This window comes from Rissa tridactyla, chromosome 18 (assembly GCF_028500815.1).
Source record: "Rissa tridactyla isolate bRisTri1 chromosome 18, bRisTri1.patW.cur.20221130, whole genome shotgun sequence".
In the NCBI taxonomy this organism is placed as follows: domain Eukaryota; kingdom Metazoa; phylum Chordata; class Aves; order Charadriiformes; family Laridae; genus Rissa; species Rissa tridactyla.
The window spans coordinates 862943-887475 of NC_071483.1; the positions used below are offsets into that span (position 1 = coordinate 862943).

Here is a 24533-nt window from a genome sequence, read left to right on the forward strand (position 1 = left end):
GGGTGCTTGAGGAGCAGCAGTGGGGGGTGTCCGTGGGGCTTGTGGCTCCAGCCCGTTTCGTCCCCCTGCTGCCGCAGGCCGGGGGGGGTCTCCTGTTGAATTCCCCGGGGTCTCCCGGGGGTGGAAGTGGCTGCAGGAAAGTGGGTTTTCTTTTACCCCAGAACCCCCTGCTTACATCGGGGGGTCCTGCCTGGACCCGGCCCCAGGCTTGGCTGCTCCGGCTGGCTCCATCCCAGCCCCTTTCTCCCCATGCCTGCGTGCTGCCGGTGGGAGCCGGCTGCCGACACCGAGCCCCCGCGCTGCCGGGGCGGCGGGAGCCAGCGCCAGCCTGTTGCATGACAGCCGGGTTATTTTTAGCTCTGTAATGTGCCCGTCGTGGCTCCGGCGCAGGCTCGGCCGAGGCTCAGGCTCCCTCCCTCGTGAGCAGGGGGATGCCCTGGCACCGGGGCCTCGGCCAGGGCTGATTTGGGAGCAGGAGAGGTTGTTTTGGGGTGGAGAAGGGCATCCCTGCATCGTGCCGAGCCCTCAGCATCCCCCACGCATGGCTGGGAGCGGGGACCTCTGTGATTTTAGAAATCAATTTCTGGGATGGCATCCTTCCCTGCGGCAACCTCTTGAGTGTCCCCCGCTGTCCCCGGGGCTGCCCCCTCGCTGACGCTGCCCGGCAGAGCGGTGCCGACACGCGCGCGGTGGCCTCGGCCTCTATGGAGCCGCACTCCGGTCCCACTTAATAAGGCCACTGCGTGCATTATTTTATTAATGAGTTATTAAAAAGCTATCCACGGCAATGCTGCTGCGTATCAGGCATGGTGTCCAAGAAATATGTACTTCAACGATTGCTCGCCCCGTGCCAGGGTCTCGTGGCAGGTGGGGGACACACCATGCTGTCGGGGTGCCCGTATACCCCCAGCACATCACCCTGGGCTCCTCCGCTGAGCAGCTGACCTGTCCCCGTGGCGCTCGGGGCCACCAACAATAGGTACGAGGCTTTTTATAGCCCCGTCTGGGCAGAAGCTGTTTGGTGGCTCCTTGCCCAGGTTGTGCTTGGCCGGCTCCGGCGGGTGAGCCGAGGGCAGAGGGGGATGCAGCAGTGGGGGTCCGCTGCTGCGGGGTGGGAGCCGGGTCCGCCCTCTGGTGGTTTTGGGGTAAAGTCCCCAGTCCGTGCTGCACGGTCCCTGGCCTGGGGGCTGCCTTGGCACAGCCTGGGTCTCCGATGGCTGTCCCCGCCTGCAAGGTGGCAGCTGGGGACATCGACCAGCTGGGACGCTGCTCCCATGCCGGCTGGGGCTGGGAGCAGGTCACTGGCCCCCACGGCACAGCACAGAGCCGCAGCAGCGTGCCTCCCGGTAAGCATCTGTCTGTCCGTCTGTCTCTCCCCAGGGCAAATGCCATAGGATGACCGCTGCTGGTCCCCTCTTACTGGCTGTGATATCGTCTCTCCTGTGGCTCACGTGGGGCTTCGACCCGGCTCCCAGCGCCTGCTCCGCTCTGGCCTCCGGCGTCCTCTACGGCTCCTTCTCCCTCAAGGACCTCTTCCCCACCATCTCCTCCGGCTGCTCCTGGACCCTGGAGAACCCCGACCCCACCAAGTACTCGCTCTACCTCCGCTTCAACCGGGAGGAGCAGGTCTGCACCCACTTCTCGCCCATGGTGCTGCCGCTCGACCACTACCTGGCCAACTACACCTGCGACCCCCGTGGCGAGGCCACCAGCCCCCTGCCCGCCCGCCAGGAGGAGGAAGAGGAGGAGGAGGAGGAGGAGGAGGAAGCCGAGCTGGAGCTGTGCGAAGGCGCTGGGCCCTTCACCTTCCTCCATTTCGACAAGAACTTTGTGCAGCTGTGCCTGGCGGCCGAGCCCGAGGCGGCCCCCCGCCTCCTGGCCCCCCAAGCCCTGGAGTTCCGTTTCGTGGAGGTGCTGCTCATCAACAACAACAACTCCAGCCAGTTCACCTGCAGCGTGCTCTGCCGCTGGCTGGAGGAGTGTCTGCAGGCGCCCGGTGCCCGCCGCTGCGGTTTCACCCACGCCGGCTGCAGCTGCCAGGCGGAGAGCCCGCCGGCACCCCGCCGCAACGCCACGCGGCACGCCGCCCGCACGCCCGCCACGCCGCCCGCTGCCGGCTGCTGCCCCACCGACCTGCATTCTGCGAATGCCGATGACTTCCACCTGCCCGACATCCCGCACGGTGAGTGGGGTGCCAGGAGGGGGGAGCCCCAGGGAGGGGACCCTGCCCTGTGCGTGCTTCCCGGGGGGCTGTGCGCGGGGCAGGGGGGCTGCGCCGTGGGTGAATCCTGCCCGTCTGTGCTCCCCGGGGCACGAGGGCGCAAATCAGGCACTGCACGGGGCAGGGGGGCTGTGCTGTGGGTGAATCCTGCCCGTCCGCGCTCGCCAGGGCAGGAGGGTGCACATCGGGCGCTGTGCATGGAGCAGGGAGGCTGTGCCGTGGATGAATCCCGCCCGTGCACGCTCCCTGGGGCAGGAGGGTATAAATCAGGTGCCGTGCATGGAGCAGGGAAGCCATGGGAAGGATGAATCCTGCCTGTCCACTCTCCCTGGGGCAGGAGGGTGCAAATCAGGCGCCGTGCATGGAGCAGGGAGGCTGTGCCATGGATGAATCCTGCCTGTCCACGCTCCCTGGGGCAGGAGGGTGCAAATCAGGCGCCGTGCATGGAGCAGGGAGGCTGTGCCATGGATGAATCCTGCCTGTCCACGCTCCCTGGGGCAGGAGGGTGCAAATCAGGTGCCGTGCATGGAGCAGGGAGGCTGTGCCATGGATGAATCCTGCCTGCGCACGCTCCCTGGGGCAGGAGGGTGCAAATCAGGCGCCGTGCATGGAGCAGGGAAGCCGTGCAAAGGATAAATCCTACGCGTGCACGCTCCCTGGGGCAGGAGGGTGCAAATCGGGTGCACGGAGCAGAGGAGCCATGCAAAGGGCAGATTGTGGCCGTTCACGCTCCCCGGGGCAGGAGGGTGCGAATCGTGCCCGGTGCACGCTCCGGGCTCCAGGTGCCCCTCGCCCACACGATGGCCAGGCTCAGCAGAGCTGCAGCTCGCTCTGCGCTGGCCGCGGGCCGGCCGGCCCTGTTAGCCCTGCTCCCCACTACGCTGGCCCCGGCTGTTTGCCACGGCTGCTCCGGCACAGCCCGCGCCGCCCCGGGGCCTCGCTCGCCGCCTCCCCGGCACTGGGGCTGCTGCGCGCCTGACCGCGAGCCCGGAGCAGGAGCCCTGTCACTCTGCATTGGTGGAGACGTGGAAAACAATTTGCAGGTAAAATGACCCTTTCCCGTGGCAAATTACCCTTGACTGCTGCAGCCCGGGCGCTTGTTATTCCAGGCAGGATGTCACGGCACGGCGGCACGGCACGGCCGGGCTATTAACCAGGCGGAATGAAGCCATTTGCTCGTTACGGAATTGCAGAAACCTCGAGTGAAGATAAAGCAGCCGTGCTCGCCTGCACCCTGGGCACCGGGGTCGGGCTGCCCGTGGCGGGGAGTCGCCTCGTCCAAGCGCTCCCGTCGCCTGCGGGGCGTCTCTGCCGAGCCCAGCGAGGCGATGCAGGGGTTGGGGGACACATCTGGCCAGCTGTTCCTCCTGCGCCAGCCCCGGGTGATGCACGGGGAGGAGCAATCCCCAATTTAGTTGTGCAGGGTCTTTATCCAGCAGATTAGGTGGTGGTGATGGGCTGTGGGTGTATATATATATAATTTCATTGGGCTTTAGCATTTATTCCAGGACTAAATGTCATTACGGGCAGATCCCCCGACTAAATCCCTGGTCCGTTACAGCTGCAGGGTTATAAATCGCCTCATCCCAAAGGGAGCTGCTTGAGCTGATTTTATTTGGTTTTTTCTTCCTTTTTTTCACCTTTCAATGCAACTCTGCATGGACGATTAAGAGCTTGGTGCCGGGTTCAGGTGCCATCCCTGAGCTCAGCCTGGCTGGTTCTCTGCCCAGGGTGCCCAGGGATGCTGCCGGGGCTGACACCCGCCGTGTCCTGGGGCTGCTGGCGTGGAGCGGGGCTGGAGGATGCCCCATTCCATCGCTTCCGAGGGCGTCCTGCACCGCCTCGTGGCTGGTTTGGTGGGGGCCAGCGATGCCGAGGATGGCTCAGAGGGAGGATGCTGGGCCAAGTGCTGGAGACGGGGGTCCCCACGGGCCTGGCACAGGCGGGCACCGAGCTGCCTGCCGCCTCCCCGCAGACCGGCGTGCCGACCGGCTGCAAAGGCGAGAGCGCGAACTCCTGCTCCTTCCCCAAATTACATTTGACATTCAATTAAAACCTGGAGGCGCCCGGAGGTACAATGTTATTGCGGCACTGGAGCCGCAAGGGTAATGCGCTGCCTCGGCCGCCCCGCGTGCCGCACCGCTGCCAGCCGGCGCAGCCCCCGCACCGCCGTCCCCCCCGGCCCTTCGCTTGCATCACCGCGGCCGGAGGAGCACAGAGCGCCCTTCATGGCAGCGAGGGGGGGGTCCCGGGCTCCCACCTGGCTTTCCCCCCTCCCCGGGGTGGAGAATGGCCGCCTTTCAGGGTGGCGGTGGCAGGCAGGGCTGAATGGCGCCTGTGAGCCCAGCCTTGGCGGGCGCCCAGCGCTGATCTCACCGGCTCTCCTCCGCCGAGCGCCGCAGCAGCCCGGCGACGCGGGGGTTGGCACCCGCCCAGCCGCTCCCGGGGCCTCCCCGCTCCCAGCCACGGCGGTGGCACCAGGGTCCCCGGCCCCCCCCCATGCCGTCCCCTCCGTGGCGCGGCTCTCCCATGGGGCAGGGGCACGTGGCTGGGGCCGGGGATGTGCATCCCCCGTGCAATGCGGGTCCACGTGGGTGTAAAGCACGGATGGGCGTGGGGTTGAAACCTTGCGGGGTGACATTGGGCACATTGCAGGCATGCAAGGGGGGTGTCTTTGAAGGGGGTACAGCCCCACAGAGATTGTAGCTCTGGGGCCGAGCGGTTCCAGCTCTGGGGCTGCGTTTCCCCAAACCCGTCACCCTTCAGAAACCAGCCGCCGCGGAGGTGATGCCAGGACGGGGTCACTGCTGTCAGCTAGCAGGGACATGGCTGGCCTCGGGGGACATCCTGGGGTCCCCAGAAGAACCCCCCCTGCCCTCGCAGCCCAGCAGCCGTGCCATGGTGCGGGGCGCTGGGGGACCCCTGGGGCAGGACGGGGTGCGGGTGCTGGGGCGGAGGGTGCCGGGCATGGCCGCAGCCGCCCTGCGGTGACGGCCAGGGATTTAGTGCTCTCAGAAGGAAATTGAATTTGGTGTCTCTGTCGAACACAGCCGGGGAGAGCGCCCTCGTATATCCTCAGGATTTATGGTTATCCCCGGGCGCTCGCCGTGACGCGCGTAATTCTGCCATGATGCTCAGGGGAGCGGGCGGCCCCATGGGAGCTTGGCCCCACAGATGGACAGACCCCCCCAGGGTAACCCCTCAGCCTCCCTGGGTCGCCCTGTGCCACGGAGAGGATGCACGGGGACAGGAGCTGAGGGTACCTGGCTGCACCGACGGTGACGGCGAGGGACGGGCCCCGGCAGGGGTTACGGCAGGTTGAAGGCAAAAGTCAGTAAATTTGGGTCTGGTTTACAGCACTAGTAAGTGTCAGTGCAGGCAGCGCTCCCTGCCTGGGGCTCCTATATCATCTCGGCGTGTTGCAATGGGAGCCGCAGCGTGCCCAAAGCGTGGCTGGGGGCTCCCCCGCCAATGCCAGGTGTCCCCTGTCACCTCCCTGCAGCCCCCTGGGGACATGGCCGTGCTCAGCCGGCAGTGCCGGGGCAGCTCGATGAGGCGGTTGTGGCATCACTGGCTGCTCTCCTGGCTGGCACAGCAGTGGGGTGCCCATGGTGTTTTGGGGTGCCACGTGCCCAGGGTGGCATCGATGGTGCCAGGGTGACCCCTCACTGTTTCCCGCTGGCACACGGCATCCACTGTGCCGTGCCCAGGGCGAGCACCGGGAACTCCCCCGCGTCCTGCCCCCAGGTATGGGGACAAGGGACCCTGCTGCAGGGCAGGGAGGTGGCCCGGGGGGTGTGGGGGAGGCTGGGGAAGGCGTCCCCCCTGCGCCCGCAGCCGCACCTCCCGCCGAGCCCTCCACATGCCAGTTAATTTCACGCCAAGTGCTCTTGATGGATCTCTTGTTATTTTTGGTGAGCCGAGCCATAAATTTGTGCCACCTCACTGCAGCAAGCTGTTAAGTGGGGACAGGCTGGGAGAGCACCTCTGTCCAGCGCGGCGGGGGCGCGGGCACCCTGCCCGCTCTGGGGACATGGCTCCCTGGGTCGTGCTCCAGCCGCAGCCCCTGTGATGGGGGGAGTGACGTGTTTGGGGGAGCCGTGACACATTTTTGGGGGTCTGCGAGCGTGCTCAGCCACGCTCAACCATCTCTTGCCCTCGGGGATGCCACGCAGTGCTCAGCGTGGGGCCAGGCATCCCTGTATCCCCCCTGCAGTGCTCCTTGACCCATGGTGGCCCGTCCCCATCCCTGTCCCCTGCCCACTCTCACTGGCACGCTTCTCTCTTCCAGGCAATGCGGTCGAGGAGAACCAGAAGGTGAAAACCCAGTGGCCGCGGTCGGCGGACGAGCCAGGCGTCTACATGGCCCAGACAGGTACCGGCGTGGGGACAGGCACAGGGTGCTGGTGGCACTGGGCTCGGGGGCCTGGCCATGGGCAGGGGTGATGGAGAAGGAGCGACTCCCCTTGCTTCCTGCCCACGGACGGACTTAATTTGCTCCATTTATATATTTTTCCTTTACACCTTCCTCCGAGGGTTGTAAAGCAAAAGAAAAAAAAAAAAACCATTAATTGTTTCGTTCAAATGTATTTATTTGGCAAATCCATCTGGGTAATTTGAGCGCGCTGCTCCCCCCTCCCCAGCCCCCCTGATTTATGGTCAGAGGGCTCGGAGGCGAGCGGGAGATGGATGAGCCCCGGGGCTGGGAGAGGAGCTGCGCTCCGTGTGCCTGGCATGCAGATCTGCTCCTGGCCACGCTCGGGTGCTCACGGGGATCCTGCACCGTGTCCGGACCCTGCACCACGGGGGGCTGCTGGGCAGGGTGTGGGGTGACCCTGGGGGGTGACACGGGCTGGCCCCGGCGTCCCCGTGTGACGCGGAGCAGCCACCCTGCTCCGGAGCCTTCACCCTGCCTGTCTCCAGGACAAATTGTCCCCTTCGGAGCCCTCCTCCGTATATTCCTTTTTAATTTAAACTGATGGCCTTTTCTTCCTGGCCTGTCCAATAGCTTCAGAGACATCATCAAGCTTAATAAGAGCTGGGTTGTTGTAAATGTCAGTGCTGCGCCTGGGCGGGGAGAAGGAGCTGTGCCGGGCTGCCCACGCTGCCCCGGCTGGATGCTGTCCCCCGCGCCGGGTGCGATCCCATGCCCTGACCCCTTCTTCTGCGCCCCACTTACATCCTCAGTGTCACAGAATGATGGAATGGTTTGGGTTGGAAGGGACGTTAATCCAACCCCCTGCCCTGGGCAGGGACATCGCTGTCACCCGTGTCACCTTGTCCTCATCCCTGCGCTCGCGGGCGCTACCTGGCCGCTTTCCCGTCCCCCGTGGGTGCTCCACTCACGGGAGCTCCCCCGGCCTCCCCGGGGCAGCGGCCGTCTCTCAGGCTGGGTGTCTCCCGCAGGGGACCCGGCGGCGGAGGAGTGGTCCCAGTGGAGCGTCTGCTCCCTGACATGCGGACAGGGCTCCCAGGTGCGGACGCGCTCCTGCGTCTCCTCGCCCTACGGGACGCTGTGCAGCGGGCTGCTCCGGGAGACGCGGACCTGCAATAACACGGCCACCTGCCCAGGTACGGGGGGGACACGGGGACACCAGGGAGGGGGGCTTCGCTGCCGGCTGGGGGGTGCCCACCGCTGGCTGGGCTCTGGTCGGTGCCCGAAGCGGGCGGGCGGCTGGGGAGAGTGGGGAGGTGTGTTGCTGGGGGGTCTCTGGGGGTGTGGGGTGTCTCGCAGGCGGGGGGGTGCTGGGGGTGTATGAGGAGGGGGGGTGGCTCTGCGGCGATGCTCTCGTGGAAGCAGGCGTTGCCCATCCCGCTGTGTCCGGGCATCCCTGGAGCTCCTGCTGGCGTTGCCCCGTCGTCTCATCTCCCCAACTCTGCCAGCTCGTGGGAAACCGAGCCGGGGGAGGCGTCTGCAATGGGTGCCCGGTGCCCCATCCCATCCCATCCCACCCCACCCCACCTCGCCACTCCTGCTGCCGGGGGTTTTGCCCTGGGAGCAGCTCAGCTGGCGGCCCTCTCCATCCTCCCTCCCAGCAAACTCCGGGCTTGCCCAGGGTGCTCCGAGGCTTCATGCTGGGGGAGAAGTGGGGGCTGGAGCTTGCACCGGGGGTCCCGGGGCCGTGCAGCTGCCTGGGCCGGCGTGGTGGGGGTGTCCCCACTCGTGCGGGGCAGGAGGGGCCTGTGCTGCCTGGTTCTTCACGGCAGGTCGTGGGCAGGAGCGGGCAGGCAGGACACTGGGGGTCTCACTGGGCTCTACACTGGCCCGTTTATCCGTGGTGGCATCCGTGTATCTTGCGTGGGACGCAGGAATTGGCAGGGCTTTGGGGTGCTGCCGCAGTGGCCAGGCTGCCCTGTCCGAGCCTGGGAGGCTTTGGGGGCTTTGCACCCCCAAAACACACGTGTGCCTGCTCCCCTCCATACTGGGGAGCGCAGCCCTGTCCCGGCACTCCAGAGATGTCGCATCTCATGGAGGAGCATCCTTTATCCTAAAGGATATCCTAAAGCCTGTGTGCTGTGCGGGTCGTGCTCCCTGCCCGGGTGAGCTGAGCTCCCGTGGGTGCGACGTGTCCGAGGGGTGGCCGCGGCCAGCGCTGGGGCGAGCTGGGCTGTGCGTGGGGGCGGGGGGACATGTGCCGCCAGCGCTGAGACCCCAAAGGGGAGGCTGGAGCCGGGCAGGGAGCGGCACGGCTGCCCGCTCAGGGCCCTTGTGGTTTGGGCTCGGGCGTGATGGTGGGGCAGGCGATGCCGGCGGGACACAGAGAGGAGCCGGGCACCGTGCCTGGCTCTGCTGCGGAGCCCTGGCGCGGGGCACGAGGGGTCTGCAATGGCCAGGACCCCTCGGTGCCAGCAGGAGGAGGAGGATGCTGGAGCCCTGCGGGGCCGGGGGCGTGCGGCGACGGCGCTGTGCTGTGTTGCAGTTCACGGCGCGTGGGAGGAGTGGTCCCCCTGGAGCCTGTGCTCGGTGACCTGTGGGCGAGGGGCCAGGACCAGGACGCGGCGGTGCGTGGCCCCGCGGCGCGGAGGGAAAGCCTGCGAGGGCCCCGAGCTGCAGGCCAAGCCCTGCAATATCGCGAGCTGCCTGGGTCAGTACCTTCCTCTCCCCCTGCTCCTCCTTCCCCCCGGCAATGCCAGGAGACGGCACCGGCCGAGAGCCAGGGCCGAGCTCCCGGCGCGGGGCTGCAGCGCTGCGAGGGATGGGTGGCACCGCCGTGGGGACCCGGGACAGCCCGTGGGCACATGGGTGCTGTGACATGGGGTGCATCCTCCTGTCCCCGCTGGACACGCAGGTGGAGAGCCAGCTCCATCGGCCATGCGGGGGGCTCGAGCTCCTGCCACGGGCAGGGGAACAAGCCTGGGGTCCACGGAGGAGCTGGCTCCTTCCCTCCCCATTTTCTGTGTCTGGTGTCCCCGTGGCAGGCACAGCACTGGCACTGGGGTGGCACAGGGATGTCATGGGGCACCGGGGAGGTGGCTGGAGGCGGCAAAGGGGGATGGCTGTGGGGTCTGTCTGTGCGCGGGTGGCAGTGCCGTCTCCTTCCCTTCCTCCTGTGTGCCTGGGGTGGCTGTGGTGGTGGCTATGGGGTTTCTGCAGTGGTGGCCAGGGATGTCAAGTTGGGGCTAGCATCCCCGTGGGGACCCCACATGCGGCGCGGGGAGACCAGTGGCGGGCTGGGAGCAGGAGAGAGCACTCTGTGCACCCCCTCTGCAGCAGCTCCGGCAGGGATGTGCCATCCACGGCACGTGGATTTTCCCGTGGCCGCTCCAAGAGGTGCTGCTGGAGCAATGAACGGTGATGGCAGCTCCTTCCCCCCCTGCCCTGCTCCATACAGCAGAGGCTTCCGGGTTTGGCAGGGAGCAATGCCAGGGCTCCCGGGTTTGGCAGGGAGCGATGCCAGGACTGCTGGGTTTGGTGTGGAGCAACGCTGGGGGCTCACGTCGGGTCCCACGAGCGTGGCCGCACGGCAGGCTGGGCGTTGCGGTGCGGCAGGAAAGTAGGAGAAATCACTCAGGGTGCGGGGGCCAGTCCTGGTGACAGTCCCCCCGGCTGGGACAGGGTTCGGCGCTGGCTGTTGAGGTCGGCATGGGAAGAGTTGGCACGTCCGTAGGCTGGACCCGTTGCACGGAGAGCCCGTCGTGGGTCGCGGGGAGCTGGGGCCGGGCGCCCGAGGGGCCGCCGGCCGGTGGGGGCTGACGCCGCTCTCGCTTGTCCCCGCAGTGGAAGGGCAGTGGCTGGAGTGGGGCGCCTGGAGCCGCTGCTCCGTCACCTGCGCCAACGGCACGCAGCAGCGGACGCGCAAGTGCAGCGTCTCGGCCCACGGCTGGGCCGAGTGCCGGGGGGCCCACGCCGACGCCCGGGAGTGCTCCAACCCCTCCTGTCCCAGTAAGGCCCCGCGCGCTGGGGGGGAGCGGGGGGGACACCCACGCGTGCCGCTGGCACCGCGCGTCGGGGCACGGCCCAGCCATGCATCTGCCACAAAGCCGCTGCGGTGTCACCGCCGGTGACACGAGGGGGCCGGCAGCCCCCTCCGCTGCGGATGCGGGTACGGGGGGAGCAGGAGGCAAAGAGTGATGCCGGGGATCAGCAGTCGCCCCCCTTGTGCAGCCACATCCCAGCTGGAGGAGCGGGGGATTCGTCCCATGCCCTCACCCCTCTGTCACGCTGGGGGGACCCGTCTGTGCCCGGTGGCTGTGGGTGCCGGCGTGCTTTGGCCATGCCAGCTCTCCTGCGTGCACGTGGGGCAGCTCCTGGGGCTGGGGCCAGCACTGGGGATGGGGGGACAGCGGGCAGGGGTGCTGTAGTCAGGCCAAAGGATGGACCCCGTCCTCACCCTGTCCTTCCGCCCCATCCTTGTCTTGTCCTTCGACCCCCGGCGTCGGTGGCGGGCGCAGAGGGAGGCGGGTGCTGCGCCGCGGCCGCCGCGGCCACCGCAGGGAGGGCTCAGCTCTGCCACGCGCCGAGGGTGCCCTTGGGCTGCCGGCGGGGGAGCGGCCGGCGGCTGTGCGGCGGCGCTGGTCTCATCGGAAAGAGATTTAAATCATCGATCCGTGGATTTCATACCCTGCGGGGCTCTCGATTCGCGGCGTGGGGGGGATCACCCCGCTGGGGCGTGACGGGTGCCGCTCGCCATGCCAAGATGGGCATCCCACGGTGTCCCCCCGTCCCCGCAGCCGACAGCAAGTGGGGCCCCTGGAACCACTGGAGCCTCTGCTCCAAGACCTGCGACACCGGCTGGCAGCGGCGCTTCCGCATGTGCGAGGGCACGGGCGTGCAGGGCTACCCTTGCGAGGGCACCGGCGAGGAGGTGAAGACCTGCAACGAGAAGAAGTGCCCAGGTACGGAGCACCCCAGCGCTACCCCGGTGCCCATCGCCCTGCGTCCGGGCGGCGCCTGACCCCCCCCTCTGCCCCCCCAGCCTACCATGAGATGTGCAAGGACGAGTACGTCATGCTGATGACCTGGAAGAAAACGGCCGCCGGGGAGATCATCTACAACAAATGTCCCCCCAATGCCACAGGTGAGGGGCGCGGGGCGAGCACCCCCAACCCCCCCACGCCCCGGAGCAGGGCAGGGGGTGGCGGGTGGCATCGGGGTGCTGGGCAGTGCTGCCTGTCCCCGGCGCGCGTGGGGGCAGTTCCCACGCCAGCACCAAACCCCATTCTCCCGCGCAGGGTCCGCCAGCCGCCGGTGCCTGCTGAGCCCCCATGGCGTCGCCTACTGGGGGGTGCCCAGCTTCGCCCGCTGCGTCTCCCACGAGTACCGATACTTGCATCTCTCAGTAGGTGCCCGCTCTGGCGCGGCCCTCCCCTCCCCATCACCAGGGGTCTGCTCTGTCCCCAGCCCCTGCCGTCCCCTCCAGGGCAGGGAAACCCAGCAGCTGCCTTGTTTCATCGGCAGCCCATGTGGGGAAACTGAGGCAGGGCTCCCCGGGTAGGGCTGGGAAAGGGGACCCCGTCCTGGAGCTGGACCCAGTCCGAGCTGCGCTCCCGTGGCCTCGCGAAATGGCTCTTGGGGTGGGAGGGAACCCCCAGACCCCCATGTCCTGCTGCTGCCCTAATTAGCGCTATTAGCTCTGCGGTGTCCGCGCTGCCCGCGCTCCCGGCATGGCGAGGGACCCGGGGACACACAGCACTGCTGGGGGGTGCTGGCGGCCAGCTGACACCAGTGTCCCCCCCTGTGCAAGCTGCGGGAGCACCTGGCCAAGGGGCAGCGGGTGCTGGCGGGCGAGGGCATGTCGCAGGTGGTGCGGAGCCTGCTGGAGCTCATGGCCCGCAAGACCTACTACAGCGGGGACCTGCTCTTCTCCGTCGAGATCCTGCGCAACGTCACCGACACCTTCAAGAGGGCCACCTACACCCCCTCCTCCGAGGACGTGCAGGTAGCGGGCGGGGGACGGCGAGGGACGCCCCCGGGGAGGTGGCGGCGGTCGGTCCCCCCGTCCCCAGCCCCGCTGAGCCCCGTCCCCGCAGCGCTTCTTCCAGGTGGTGAGCTACATGGTGGACGCGGAGAACCGGGACAAGTGGGAGGACGCCCAGCAGGTGAGTGGCACATGGCACGGATGGGTGGCCGGGGCAAACCAAACGGCTTGTCCCCACCGTGGGGACGCCTCCCAGCGGCTGCAGAGCTGGTCCCTCGCCCGCAGGTTTCGCCCGGCTCCGTGCACCTGATGAAGGTGGTGGAGGACTTCATCCACCTGGTGGGGGACGCGCTGAAGGCTTTCCAGAGCTCCCTCATCGTCACCGACAACCTGGGTGAGCGGTGGGACGGGCGCGGGGCCTCAGCGGGCGCAGGGAGCCGGGTGGTGACACCCGCTCTGCCCTGCCAGTGATCAGCATCCAGAGGGAGCCCGTCTCCGCCGTCTCCAGCGACATCAACTTCCCCATGAAGGGGCGCCGGGGCATGAAGGATTGGGCCCGCAGCTCCGAGGACAAGCTCTTCATCCCCAGGGAGGTGCTCAGCCTCGCCTCCGCCGGTGAGGCAGCGCTGGGGCCGCGGGGGCCAGCACGCTCTGCACGCCTGTGCACGCGTGTGTGCGCGCGCGCGCGCGTGCGCCTGGGGTGCTGCAGGGGCGTGCACGTGTGTGAGCGCACATCTGGGGCTGGGCACACGTGTGAGCGTGCACATCTGGGAGCATGCGTGTGTGTACACATGTGAGTGTGCATGTGTGAGTGCACATCTGGGGCTGGGCTAATGTGTGAGTGTGCACATCTGGGAGCATGCGCATGTGTGTACATGTGTGAGTGCACGTGTGAGCGCACATCTGGGGCTGGGCACACGTGTGAGTGTGCACATCTGGGAGCATGCGTGTGTGTACATGTGTGAGTGCACGTGTGAGCGCACATCTGGGGCTGGGCTAATGTGTGAGTGTGCACATCTGGGAGCATGCGCGTGTGTGTACATGTGTGAGTGCACGTGTGAGTGCACGTCTGGGGCTGGGCACATGGAGCGTGCGTGTGTGGCGCAGCGCACATTCACACACATGTCTGCGCGTGCATAGCTGGGAGTGTGCACGCGTGCGCATGGGAACGCGTGTGAGCTTGCATGTCTGGGGCTGTGCATGTGTGTGAGTGCACATCTGGGAGTACAGGCTTGAGAGTGCACATCTGGGAGCACACGCGTGTGAGCGCGCACGTGTGCGAGTACGCAGGCGGTCTCCTGCGTGTGTCCGTGTGTGCCGTGCCTGTGTTGGGGAGGGGGTGCGTGTTCCCTTGCGTGTGTTGGGGACACACGTGTGGGCTCACGTGTCCGTGTGTGCTCGCTGAGCCCACGCGTGTGCCAGGCACTGGATCACGGCGCCCCTCTCCCTTCTCCTCTATCTGCAGAAACGGATGAGTCGTCCCACTTCGTCATCGGGGCCGTGCTGTACCGCACGCTGGGGCTGATCCTGCCCCCCCCCAGGTGAGTGGGGCTGCCCGCTGTCCCCCCACGCCGTGTCCCCGTCCCTGTGACAGCCGGTGCCCCTCCCCGCAGGCCCCCCCTGGCCGTCACCTCCAAGGTGCTGATGGTGACGGTGCGCCCGCCGACCAAGCCCGCGGAGCCCCTCGTCCTGGTGGAGCTCTCCCACATCATCAACGTGAGTGTCCCCCTCCTGTCCCTTCGCATGTCACCTCTCGGTCCCATGTGGGTCCCACCAGCCCCTTCACCCCCGGGTGCTGAGAGCCACATAGGGGCTAGCAGCTCCCAGCCGGTGGCCACACGCACTTGGCTCCTTGCCTGCGGTGGGGACGTGCCAGCGCCGGGGGAGCCGCCGGGTCCCCAGGGAGGTCCCCACGGGCCGATCACCTTCTTGGGGCTGGGAGCAGGGCAGGGGGCAAAGCACTAACTGTCCCTCTGTCCGCAGGGCACGTCCCACCCGCAGTGCGTCACCTGGGACTACTCGAGGACGTGAGTGGGACGGGGGGGAAGGGGGGGACAGGGACACCCCGGCCATGCCCTTGCTGGCGGGCGATGCTGGGCGCAGGGGCCGGGCTGTCCCAGTGCCCTGTCGGTCCCCGGGGGGGTGGCGGGAGGGACGGGGAGCAGGGCCAGTCGCTGCCCGTGGCTGAGCCCCTCTGGCTGCGGGTGAATTGTGCTGCCACGGGATCGATGTGCCTCCGCGTGACGCCGGGGACGGATGCCGCCAGCCTGCCAGATGCAATTTGTTAGCGCGGAGCCCGGCGCTCTGGCAGGAGCGAGGGAAAGTAGGACACGGCGGGGGGAGCGGGGGGCACTGCGGGGCGAGGGGGTGGCAGTGCCGGGCCCCCCCCACCCCAGGTGCCCGTGGGGGCCCTGCACCTCGGGGTCGCTGCTTCCAGTAGGGCTCCCGTGCCGATGGGGAGGCGTGTGGTTGTGACGAGTGCGGCAGGTCTCAGCCTGGCCCCGGGGGAGCTGCGTCCCCAGCTGTCCCACAGACCCAGTTCCCAGTTTCCCCGCCTTGCTGGGAGCGGTGGTTGCTCTCCCCGTGCGTGGCCAGCGTCCCTGCGGGGCACCCCGGTCCGGCTCCCTCTGGGGAGTCCCCGTGGCAGGGCGGGTCCCTGTGGCAGGGGGGGTCTCCATGGCAGGTGGGGAGCATCACCCACTCCCGGGCAGGTCGGGCTTTGGGGGCAGCATGTCTCTGCTGCGTGAGCCACGGCTCGTGCTGGGGGGGACATGGGTGCCGGGGGGGGGGGGCCCTGGCACTGCCCTGTCCCCCCTCCATCCCCACTGCCTCTCCCACACCTGGCCCCCTCCTTCTGCACTTTGCCCCCGCCCCACCCTCCACCTGGGTGGGATGATTAAAAATCAAGCCTTCGTGTTGCTCCGCTCCCCAGGGGGATCAGCGCCGGGGCAGGGATGGCTTCACCCCCCCGCCATGGGCTGGGGGGATTGACCTGTCCCCTGGCAGCGCCCCCTCCCTCTGCCTCCCCCCAGGCAGGGGCCAGCAAAGGGTTAAGTCGGGAGAGGCGCGGGGGGCTGCGTGTGCGTTTGATCATTTCAAATTGCTCTCCCTCGCTCTCGTCCCATTAATCAGGGATGCTGGCTTGGGAAACTGGGACACGGAGAGCTGCCAAACCCTGGAGACCCTCCCAGCGCACACCAAATGCCAGTGCCGCCAGCTCGCCACCTTCGCCGTCCTCGCCCAGCTGCCCAGAGACCTGGTAGGGGACAGGACGGGGACAGGGACACGCTGGGGACACGGGCCATGGATGGGGGGTGATCCCCGGGCTGTGGGGCCTGGCCGAGGTGGGGGTCCCGGGGGAGGATGGGGATGGGCAGGGGCTGCACCTCGACGGGGTGGGATGGGCACTGGGGGGGTGAGGGGGGTGCCTCCCACCACCCAAAAGAAGGGCTCCTGCGCCCCCTGGCACCCCGAGGGTGGGCGTGGACGGGCAGGGGGCTGCCGTGGTCAAGAGGGCTCGATATGGGGCATCGCTGTGTGCAAGGAGGGGGGGGGGCAGCCCCGGGCATCCCCCCACCGCATTGCTATTCCGCCCGCGTCCCCCGTCGGTATGGAGATGGGCATGGGTCCCCAGGAAGGCGCCTTGGCTGCGTCACCGCGGCCACCGACCCCCCCCGGGCACCTGGGGGTCCCCAACCGGGGGGGTGGAGGGGCCCAGCGTGGGGCAGGGGACTGGCAGGGAGCAGCCATGGGGGGGGGCCGGGCTCAGCCGCTCCCACCCTGTTCCCCACCAGGCCATGGACCCCTCGGGCACCCCCTCGGTGCCGCTGATGATCGGCTGCGCCGTCTCCTGCATGGCCCTGCTGACCTTGCTGGTGATCTACGCTGCCTTCTGGAGGTGACCCGGGGACAGCTGGGGACCCGGGGGGCACCTGGGGCACGAGACCATGTGGGGAGGGGGTGGCAAGGTGGGGGGCAAGGTGGGAGCAAAGGCTCAGCATCGATGTGATTAAATGCAACGTGGCGGGAAGAGAGTGACCCTGGTGGCTGCCGGGTGGGAGAGGTGCCTGGGCTGCCTGGCACTGTCCCTGGCCCAGGACAGCACCCACCCGCCAGCACCGGGCAGGGGACACGGGACAGGGACGTGGGACAGGCTGGCATCCCGGCCCCACGCTGCTCCTGCCCGCAGGTTCATCAAGTCGGAGCGCTCCATCATCCTGCTCAACTTCTGCGTCTCCATCCTGGCCTCCAACGTCCTCATCCTGGTGGGGCAGTCCCAGATGCTCAGCAAGGTGGGTGCCACCACCGTGCCCCCCTCACGGGGTCCCCGGGTGGGCGAGGGGGCTGTGGCAGGGTCCGAGCCTTCTTTTCCCAGCCGGTCGCCTCGTCCCTGCTGGCTCCCAGCAGCAGATTGGATTTGGATTAACTCGATCTCGGGATTAAATCCTTTGCGCCAGCGGTTTTGACACAGACCTTGCCGGGACGTGGGAGTTTAACCGCCGCGTGGCCGCAGTGGTGCCACCGTGCCTCCCCGTGACGTGCCCGCGTCCCCGCAGGGCGTGTGCACCATGACGGCCGCCTTCCTCCATTTCTTCTTCCTCTCGTCCTTCTGCTGGGTGCTGACGGAGGCCTGGCAGTCCTACCTGGCGGTGATCGGCCGGATCCGGACACGCCTGGTCAGGAAGCGCTTCCTCTGCTTGGGATGGGGTAAGAGCCCAGCAGAGCTGGTCCCAGCACGGGGTGGAGGGGAGGAACCACGCACCCCCCCTACCCCGGCACCCCCCCGGGGTTATCAGAAGGGGAAACTGAGGCACGATGGAGGAAAGCAGACCCCGGTGTCTTGGTCCCTTTGACGTGGCACCTTCTGACCAGCCAGACCATGGGGAGCTGCCAGAAGGACCCCATCCCTGTTCCCATCCATGGGGGCTGGCACAGGGGTGATGCTGGGGGGGACAGTGATGCCACCCCCCTGCAGCTCCAGCCTCATCTCCCCTCTCCAGGGTTGCCAGCCCTCGTGGTCGCAGTCTCCGTCGGCTTCACGCGGACCAAAGGCTACGGGACGGCGAGCTAGTACGTGGGGACGGGGGGACACGGGGACCGCTCCGGGCTGGCAGCAGTGCTGGGAGCAGGGGATGGGGACAGGGGATGTCCCCTTTCCGTCAGCCCCTGACACGCCGCGGTCCCCTGCAGCTGCTGGCTCTCACTGGAGGGCGGTTTGCTCTACGCCTTCGTGGGACCCGCTGCTGTCATCGTGCTGGTGAGCTGACCCCAAGCATGGGACCCCCAAAAAGCCACCTCGGTGCGTGGCAGCTCCTGCCAGCCCCGGCTGGCGAGGGCTCCGTGCCCGGCCCTAACCCCGGCGCCGCTCTCGCCCAAGGTGAACATGCTGGTTGGCATCATCGTGTTCAACAAGCTCATGTCCCGCGATGGCATTTCAGATAAGTCCAAAAAGCAGCGAGCTGGGTAAGTGCCCTGCGCCCCGCGGGACTGTCCCTGGGGCTGGCACGGAGCACCCTGTCCTGCCGCAGGGCATGGCGTGGGGTCTCCCCCGGGAGCGGGCTGAGGACGGGGCAGACTTCACCACACCAGTGGGCAGCAGGGGCCAAGCCCGGGGCAACGGTAGCCTCTTGTTGGGGGCTGCTGGAGAGGCAGTAGCTGGGGGGTGGTCACCCCCACACCTTTCCCCAGGGAAGGGGGAGCCGCGCGCTGCGGACCCCCCCTCCCTGCCGCCAGCGGAGGGGGCTGAGCCCTGCCCGCCCCGTCCCGCTGCCACTTGGCCACCCCCGCTCGTCATTAACAACTGCTGCCGCCCTCGACTAACCCGGCTCTCTCTCTCTCTTTCTCTTTTCCTTCTCCCATTTGCTTTTTTGCCTGTGTCCGTCCATCCATCCATCCATCCATCCGTCTGCCCGTCCATCTGTCTGACCTATCCCCCCCGCATTCCCTGCCATCCTGCTGTCCCACCACCTTTGCTCCCTCCGCCCGCATCCCCGCGTGGCCCGGTCCTGGCCGCGGGGCGCCGGGGGGGTGGGGGGGCCCGCGTAGCTCCAAGCCCCCCCCCTGCGGCAGCCTGCTGCTGAAATGCACCAAGTGCGGCGTGGTGTCCAGCGCGGCCATGACCTCCGCCACCGCCAGCAGCGCCATGTTAGTGCCCGCCACGCGCCCGCTTCGCCCCCCGCCCCGAGCACAGCCGTGGACCCCACGGAGCGGGGGAGTTGGGTTCTGGGTATCGCCCCAGGGTGGGGGGACGGCCTCTGAGCTGGGGGTCCCGTGGGCAGGGCGAAGGCTGTGTGCTCGGGGCGGCCGCGGGGTGTGCGTGTCCCACCGCGGCCATCACGTCTGCATGGCATGGCTTCCCGCAGGTCACGTCATCTCCGGGGTCGGGGCGCGGGGGGCTCAGCTCCTCTTCCCCGGGGCGGCTTGGGAGCGGGGAGGGCATGAGGGGCACCGCACCAGGGGCCACGGGCCAGTCCTGGCCCCGGGGGGCATCCCCGGGACCCTCTTCCCGGCATGCGAACCCCCCACGGGTGCTGGCAGAGGGCTGGGCTGTCACCACTGCCACCCTGCCCAGCCAAGGTCCCTGCTCCCAGGGCTTTAGTTGCAGCAGAAGCAGCCCCAAATGCACTGCTAAAAAAAAAAAAATAAATCCCCTTTTCCACTTTTCTTGCGGCTCTGGGAGGGTGACGGTGACCCTGTGTCACCCCAGCACCCTCACTGCCTGTGCGGGGTCGGGGACAGGCGTGCCTGGGCCAGCTCGGTGGCACCGATGGCTCAGCCTGGGGTTGCGCCGGGGCTGCGGGGGGGAGAAGGAGCCCATGGGCCACCGTGCCCTAAGGCAGGCAGTGCCCCAAGCGCCCACCCTGGGGACACCGAGGAAGAGGGGACAGCGGTGGGGGCCTGGCGGGGCACACGGCGTCTGCAGGGTGCTCGGGTCTCCGTGCCGCACATGCACGGTCAGCCCCGGCCACGCTCGGGGGGCTGTGGGCGATGCTCGGGGGGCTGTTGCGGGGCAGCCCTGGCACAGCGGGCTCACCCCGGCCCCTCTCTCCCTGCCCCAGGGCATCGCTGTGGAGCTCCTGCGTGGTCCTGCCTCTGCTGGCGCTGACCTGGATGTCGGCCGTGCTCGCCATGACCGACCGGCGCTCCATCCTCTTCCAGGTCCTCTTCGCCGTCTTCAACTCCGTCCAGGGCTTCGTCATCATCACCGTACACGGGTTCCTGCGCCGAGAGGTGGGGTGGCCCCGGAGGGGTGCTGGGGAGGGGGGGGGGGGACCCCTGGCTGCGGAGCCGTGACCGGCTCTGTCCCCGCAGGTCCAGGACGTGGTGAAGTGTCAGATGGGGGGGTGCAGGAGCGAGGAGAATGAAAACTCGCCCGACTCCTGCAAGAACGGGCAGGTGCAGATCCTGGTGAGTGCGGCGGCCCCGGCACGGGCTGCAGCGGGCACCGGCGGGGCCGGGCAGGGTCCCCCTCGCCAAGCCCCTGCTCCCCGGCCCGGCCAAGATGCATTCATTTCCCCGTCTCTCCCTCTCTCTTTCTCTCCTCTCTCTCTCTCTCTTTCCCCTCTCTCTGTATTTTTATAGACAGATTTTGAAAAGGACGTTGACCTGGCGTGTCAGACAGGTGAGGTCCCCCCTGCGCTGGGGACGGGGGTGTCACTGTGCCACGCTGGGGAGGGACAGGTGGCGTGTGCCGGGGTGGGCGCGATGCCACCGTGCAGGGGGTCGGTCCAGCCTCCCTGCCCTCCCGCGGGACCCCCCGGGGCCGGCTCTGACCCCGCTCCCGGCCCACAGTGCTGTTCAAGGAGGTGAACACCTGCAACCCCGCCACCATCACGGGCACCTTGTCCCGCATCTCCCTGGACGGGGACGAAGACCCCAAGCTCAACACCACCTCGGAAGGCGGCCTGGGCTTCTCCAGCCTGCCGGGGAACATCCCTCCCGCCAGCATCCTGGTCCAGGTCCCCAAGATGACGCCCAACGTGGTGGCTGGCTTGAGTGAATTGGGCGACCCGCCGGCGCCGCAGCTCAGCCTGGAGGCGCCGGGTCCCGTCTACCTGTGCACGGAGAGCAGCCTGCGGCCCCTGGAGTACGGCTGGCTACGGGCCCCCGAGCCCCCGCGCGAGAGCGACTACATGGTGCTGCCCCGCCGGACCACCAGCCTCAAGCCCTTCCCGCGGGACGAGGGCACCTTCAGTCCCGGCACCGAGGAGGGGGGCCCCGGTGGGACGGGGTGCCCGGCAGCAGAGGGGGATGCCTACCCTGGCTTCGTCACGATGGACCACGTCAACGTGAACTTGAACCAGCCCTACGGGACGGTGAAGGCTCCCTACAGCCTCCAGTTCAAGCAGCATCCCACCGTCCGGCAGATCCTGGCCTCGGAGCTGTCGGAGCGCAGCCGCACCATGCCCCGCACCGTCCCCGGCTCCGCCATGAAAGTGGGGTCCCTGGAGGTGAGCGGGGGGCTGGGGTGCGAGCGTGCCCGTGGACGCGTGCGGGGGGAGGGAGGTGTGTGGGAAGGGGTTGGGCGAGCGTGCAGCGGCGTGCGTGCATGGTCAGGGTTGCATGAGTCGCCCCCGTGGCTCGCTGCTCGGCATCCCACCCTTCGCTTGGTGGTGGGATGGAGAAGCTGCACGTCCCCCCGGCTCGGCCGGGAGCCCCGTGTCTCCAGCCGGGCTCCGTCCCCTCCAAGTGGCATGGCTTAGGGCTGGCATGAGCACCCCCCCTGCCCTGCTCCCCCCACCTCCCGGACCTGCAAAGACCTTTCCCTCTTCTTCTCCCTCTCCTCCCCTGCTCCTGTCCCCGCCTGTCCCCTGCCAGAGGAAGAGGTTGCGATACTCCGATTTGGACTTTGAGGTAAGCCCCGCCACGGCAGTGGGTGTCACCGTCGGGTGCCATCCGGGGACTGAACCACCTTGTCCCCGGCTGCCTCTGGCTCGCTGTCAGCAGTGCAGCAGCAGAGCTCGGGGGAGTTTTATACCAAGCAATAACGAGCGTTGGCTCTTGATTAAAACACCGGTGCCAAGGGGAGTGTTGCAGCGGGCCCTGCGCTCGTCTGCCACGGGATGGCGGGGGGACGGAGGGGACAGGGACGGAGGGGGCTGTCGAGGGGCACGGGGCTGTCCCGCATGCTGACGGTCCCTGCTCTCGCCCCGCAGAAGGTGATGCACACGCGGAAGCGTCACTCCGAGCTCTACCACGAGCTCAACCAGAAGTTTCACACGCTGGACCGGTACCGGGCCCCGGCTGCCGGCTCCTCCAAGGTGAGCTCCTGGAGGCCCCATCCTGCCCCGGCGCCGCGGTTTAACCCCAGCCAGCAACCGGGACCACGCAGCCGCTCGCTTATCCCCCCCCGGCCCCGGTAGGGCAGGGAGAAGAGGGGAGAAAAGGAGGGGAAAAAAACTTGTGGGTTAAGGACAGTTTAACAGAACAGAAATGGAAGAGAATAATAATGATAATTATAATAACAATAGTAACGGAGTATACAAAATAAAGTGATGGAACACCAATTGCTCTCGCCACCCGATGATCGGTTGCCCATCCCATCCCAAGCAGCAATTGCAGATTCCTGCCCCCCGGCCAACCCCCATGTGTACACTGAGCATGAGCGTGGTCTGTGGTACGGAACGTTCCCTTGGCCGGCGGCTTGGCCTGTCCACGCTCCCCCTCGGCTTCTGTGGGAAGCTGAAAAAGTTCTGGACTAACGCAAACGCTACTTAGCAACAACCAAATCAGTGTGTGTTATCAACATTGTTCTCATACTAAATCCAAAACACGATAGTTACTAGAGAGGAAATTAACTCATCCCAGCTGAAACCAGGGCACCCCAGTCTGCTCCCCCGCATCCCTCCACCTCCCGCTGCGTGGACCGGGGCATCCCGGGAGGGTGCTGGGGCTGAGCGCTGTGGTTCTTTCCGCAGCGAGAAAAGCGGTGGAGCGTCTCGTCGGGCGGCGGGGAGAAGAGCGCGGCCAATGTAAGTGCCTGAGCATCCCTGGGGACTGCCCCGTCCCCTCCTGCATGGGACCGGATTGCTCCAGCCCCCTCTGGAGCTGGGTGGAGGGGGGGTGGCAGTGCCTGGCGCATGGAGCCGTGCACGGCCACGCACCCCGGCCGCTTGCTGCAGCTGCCCCTCGCCCCGCAGGACGCGGCCGGCCCCGAGGAGCAGCAGCAGCAGCCGCAGGCGCCGGCGGCGCCGCCGAAGCCGTGGAGCACATTCAAGGCGATGACGCTGGGGTCCCTGCCCAGCGCCCAGCGGGACCGGCTGGAGCTGCGACGCGCCGACTGGGAGAGCCCCTGCGCCGGGCTGGATGCGGCCGACGGCGACTTCCAGACGGAGGTGTGAGCCCTGCGCCCACCGCCGCCATCGCCCCGGCATGGGACCAGCCAAGACGCTGGGTTTGCTCCCTCCTCCTCGGCGGCCGGCGTGGGGGGGTCCCCACCTGGCCGGGGTGGGGGGTCCCCGCGGAAGGGACCGTGCTCCTGCCGCCTCTCGCCCGTCCTCGCGCGGTTTCTCCTCCCTGCCACCCTCCGGATGCGGGTGTGGAGGGGACACACGCACCCACCCCCCTCCCCCACGCTCACCCACCGATCACGCCTGCACCCCCCGGGGCAGGACCGGCCGTCGGGGCCGGCAGATCTTCGTTCTTTTTCTACCGGGATGTTTCTTCACGCCGTGCACCGTGTGCACGCGAGCGGCCGCCCACCCGGGGCCGGGCTGCCCTCGCCCCCCCCCCCAACCCCGGGTGCCATGGCCGCCCCTTCCCAGCCCTCCCCACCCCCCCCACCCCACGGGGCAGGTGCTGTCGTTGTTGGAAATAAAAGTTCACTCTCTGTTGGTGCCGTGGGGCCGCGGCCACCGCCTCGTGCTTCGTGTCGGGGGTCCGGCCGGGGAGGGGGGTGGCTGCCACCCAGTGGGGACCCCCAGCCCGTCTGCTCCCGCCTGGCCCCCTCCCTCCCCAGTCTGTGTCCCCGCGGGATCCTGCTGGCCGGGGCTGAGCCTGCGCCCACACGCTGCCTTGCAAATGAGCGTCTTATCACGGGAGCCAAGAGCAGTAAATTACATGGTAATTAATCTATGAGCAAATTAGTAACTTCGGAGGCAATTACTGCGCAATCTGCAGAGGCATGTAACGTGGGGTGCCTCGCGCTGCTGGAGCATCCCTGGCACAGCCGGAGCTGGGCGTTGCAATGCGGGTGCCTCTGGGAATGGGGCGCTGGGGCAGGGGAGGCCGGCAAGCGCAGCAGTGGGGCCAGGAGCCACGGCCGTGGATGCCGGGCTCGTGCCGCACCAGGCAGAGCGGGGGCAGGACTCGAGCAGGGGCAGGGCAGAGCTGGAGGAAACACATCTCTGCATCGTGGCTCTCCGCACCCCAGGGACTAAGGAGGTGTGTGCTGTGGGAATCCACGGCGTGCATCAGGCGCTCGGCTCACCGTGGCACCGAAAGCCTCTCGCCATGCCGTGCCGTGACGTGCCGGGGAGGGCCGTGTGGCCACTGCAGTGGTGGGAAGCGTGCCCTGGGTGCCGGCTATTGGTTCTCTCTGGGAGAAGCCACCAGAGCTTCGCCGCGGGCTCCTTTTGGTGAGGACAGGCTGCGGGCGAGCAGGCAGCACCCTCCGGCACTCACGTTTCGGGCAGGCGACTTTCCCACGGGGATGAAGCTGGTGGGAGCCGTGGGGCCGGCAGCGACCCCCAGCTCCTGGGGGATTCCAGCACTGCCGAGACCTCCGGGCAAAGGATGTTGCCCAGTTTGGACCAGTGGCCTCCAAGGTGCTGGTTTGTTCCTCCTCTGCTCAGCACCCTGCAAGCCCCGGGCACCCCGAGCCCCCTGGGTGGTGGGGGTCAGGGGCACAGCCAGCCCCCGCCGCCCCGGGCAGCTGCGCTTTCCTCTGCTGCAGCATCAATTAGTCCTCATCAGCGCAGGCCCGGGGCCACGCAGACGGGATTGCGAGACGAGGC

General features: G+C 67.8%; 1 protein-coding gene across 1 annotated transcript; it reads left to right on the forward strand.

Moving 5' to 3' along the window:
• The first annotated feature begins 1395 nt into the window (after positions 1 to 1395).
• Positions 1396 to 22919, forward strand: ADGRB2 (adhesion G protein-coupled receptor B2). The gene is made up of 30 exons (XM_054223938.1): positions 1396 to 2182; positions 6513 to 6596; positions 7628 to 7792; positions 10440 to 10604; positions 11393 to 11557; positions 11638 to 11739; positions 11894 to 12000; positions 12406 to 12600; positions 12692 to 12760; positions 12865 to 12973; positions 13048 to 13194; positions 14045 to 14120; positions 14193 to 14295; positions 14563 to 14606; positions 15712 to 15838; positions 16374 to 16477; positions 16769 to 16871; positions 17136 to 17286; positions 17580 to 17649; positions 17770 to 17836; positions 17957 to 18042; positions 18625 to 18723; positions 19638 to 19809; positions 19891 to 19986; positions 20161 to 20200; positions 20371 to 21029; positions 21397 to 21432; positions 21735 to 21839; positions 22497 to 22550; positions 22719 to 22919. The coding sequence occupies exons 1-30, from the start codon at positions 1396 to 1398 to the stop codon at positions 22917 to 22919; spliced, it is 4488 nt and encodes a 1495-aa protein (XP_054079913.1).
• Positions 22920 to 24533: the final 1614 nt, after the last annotated feature.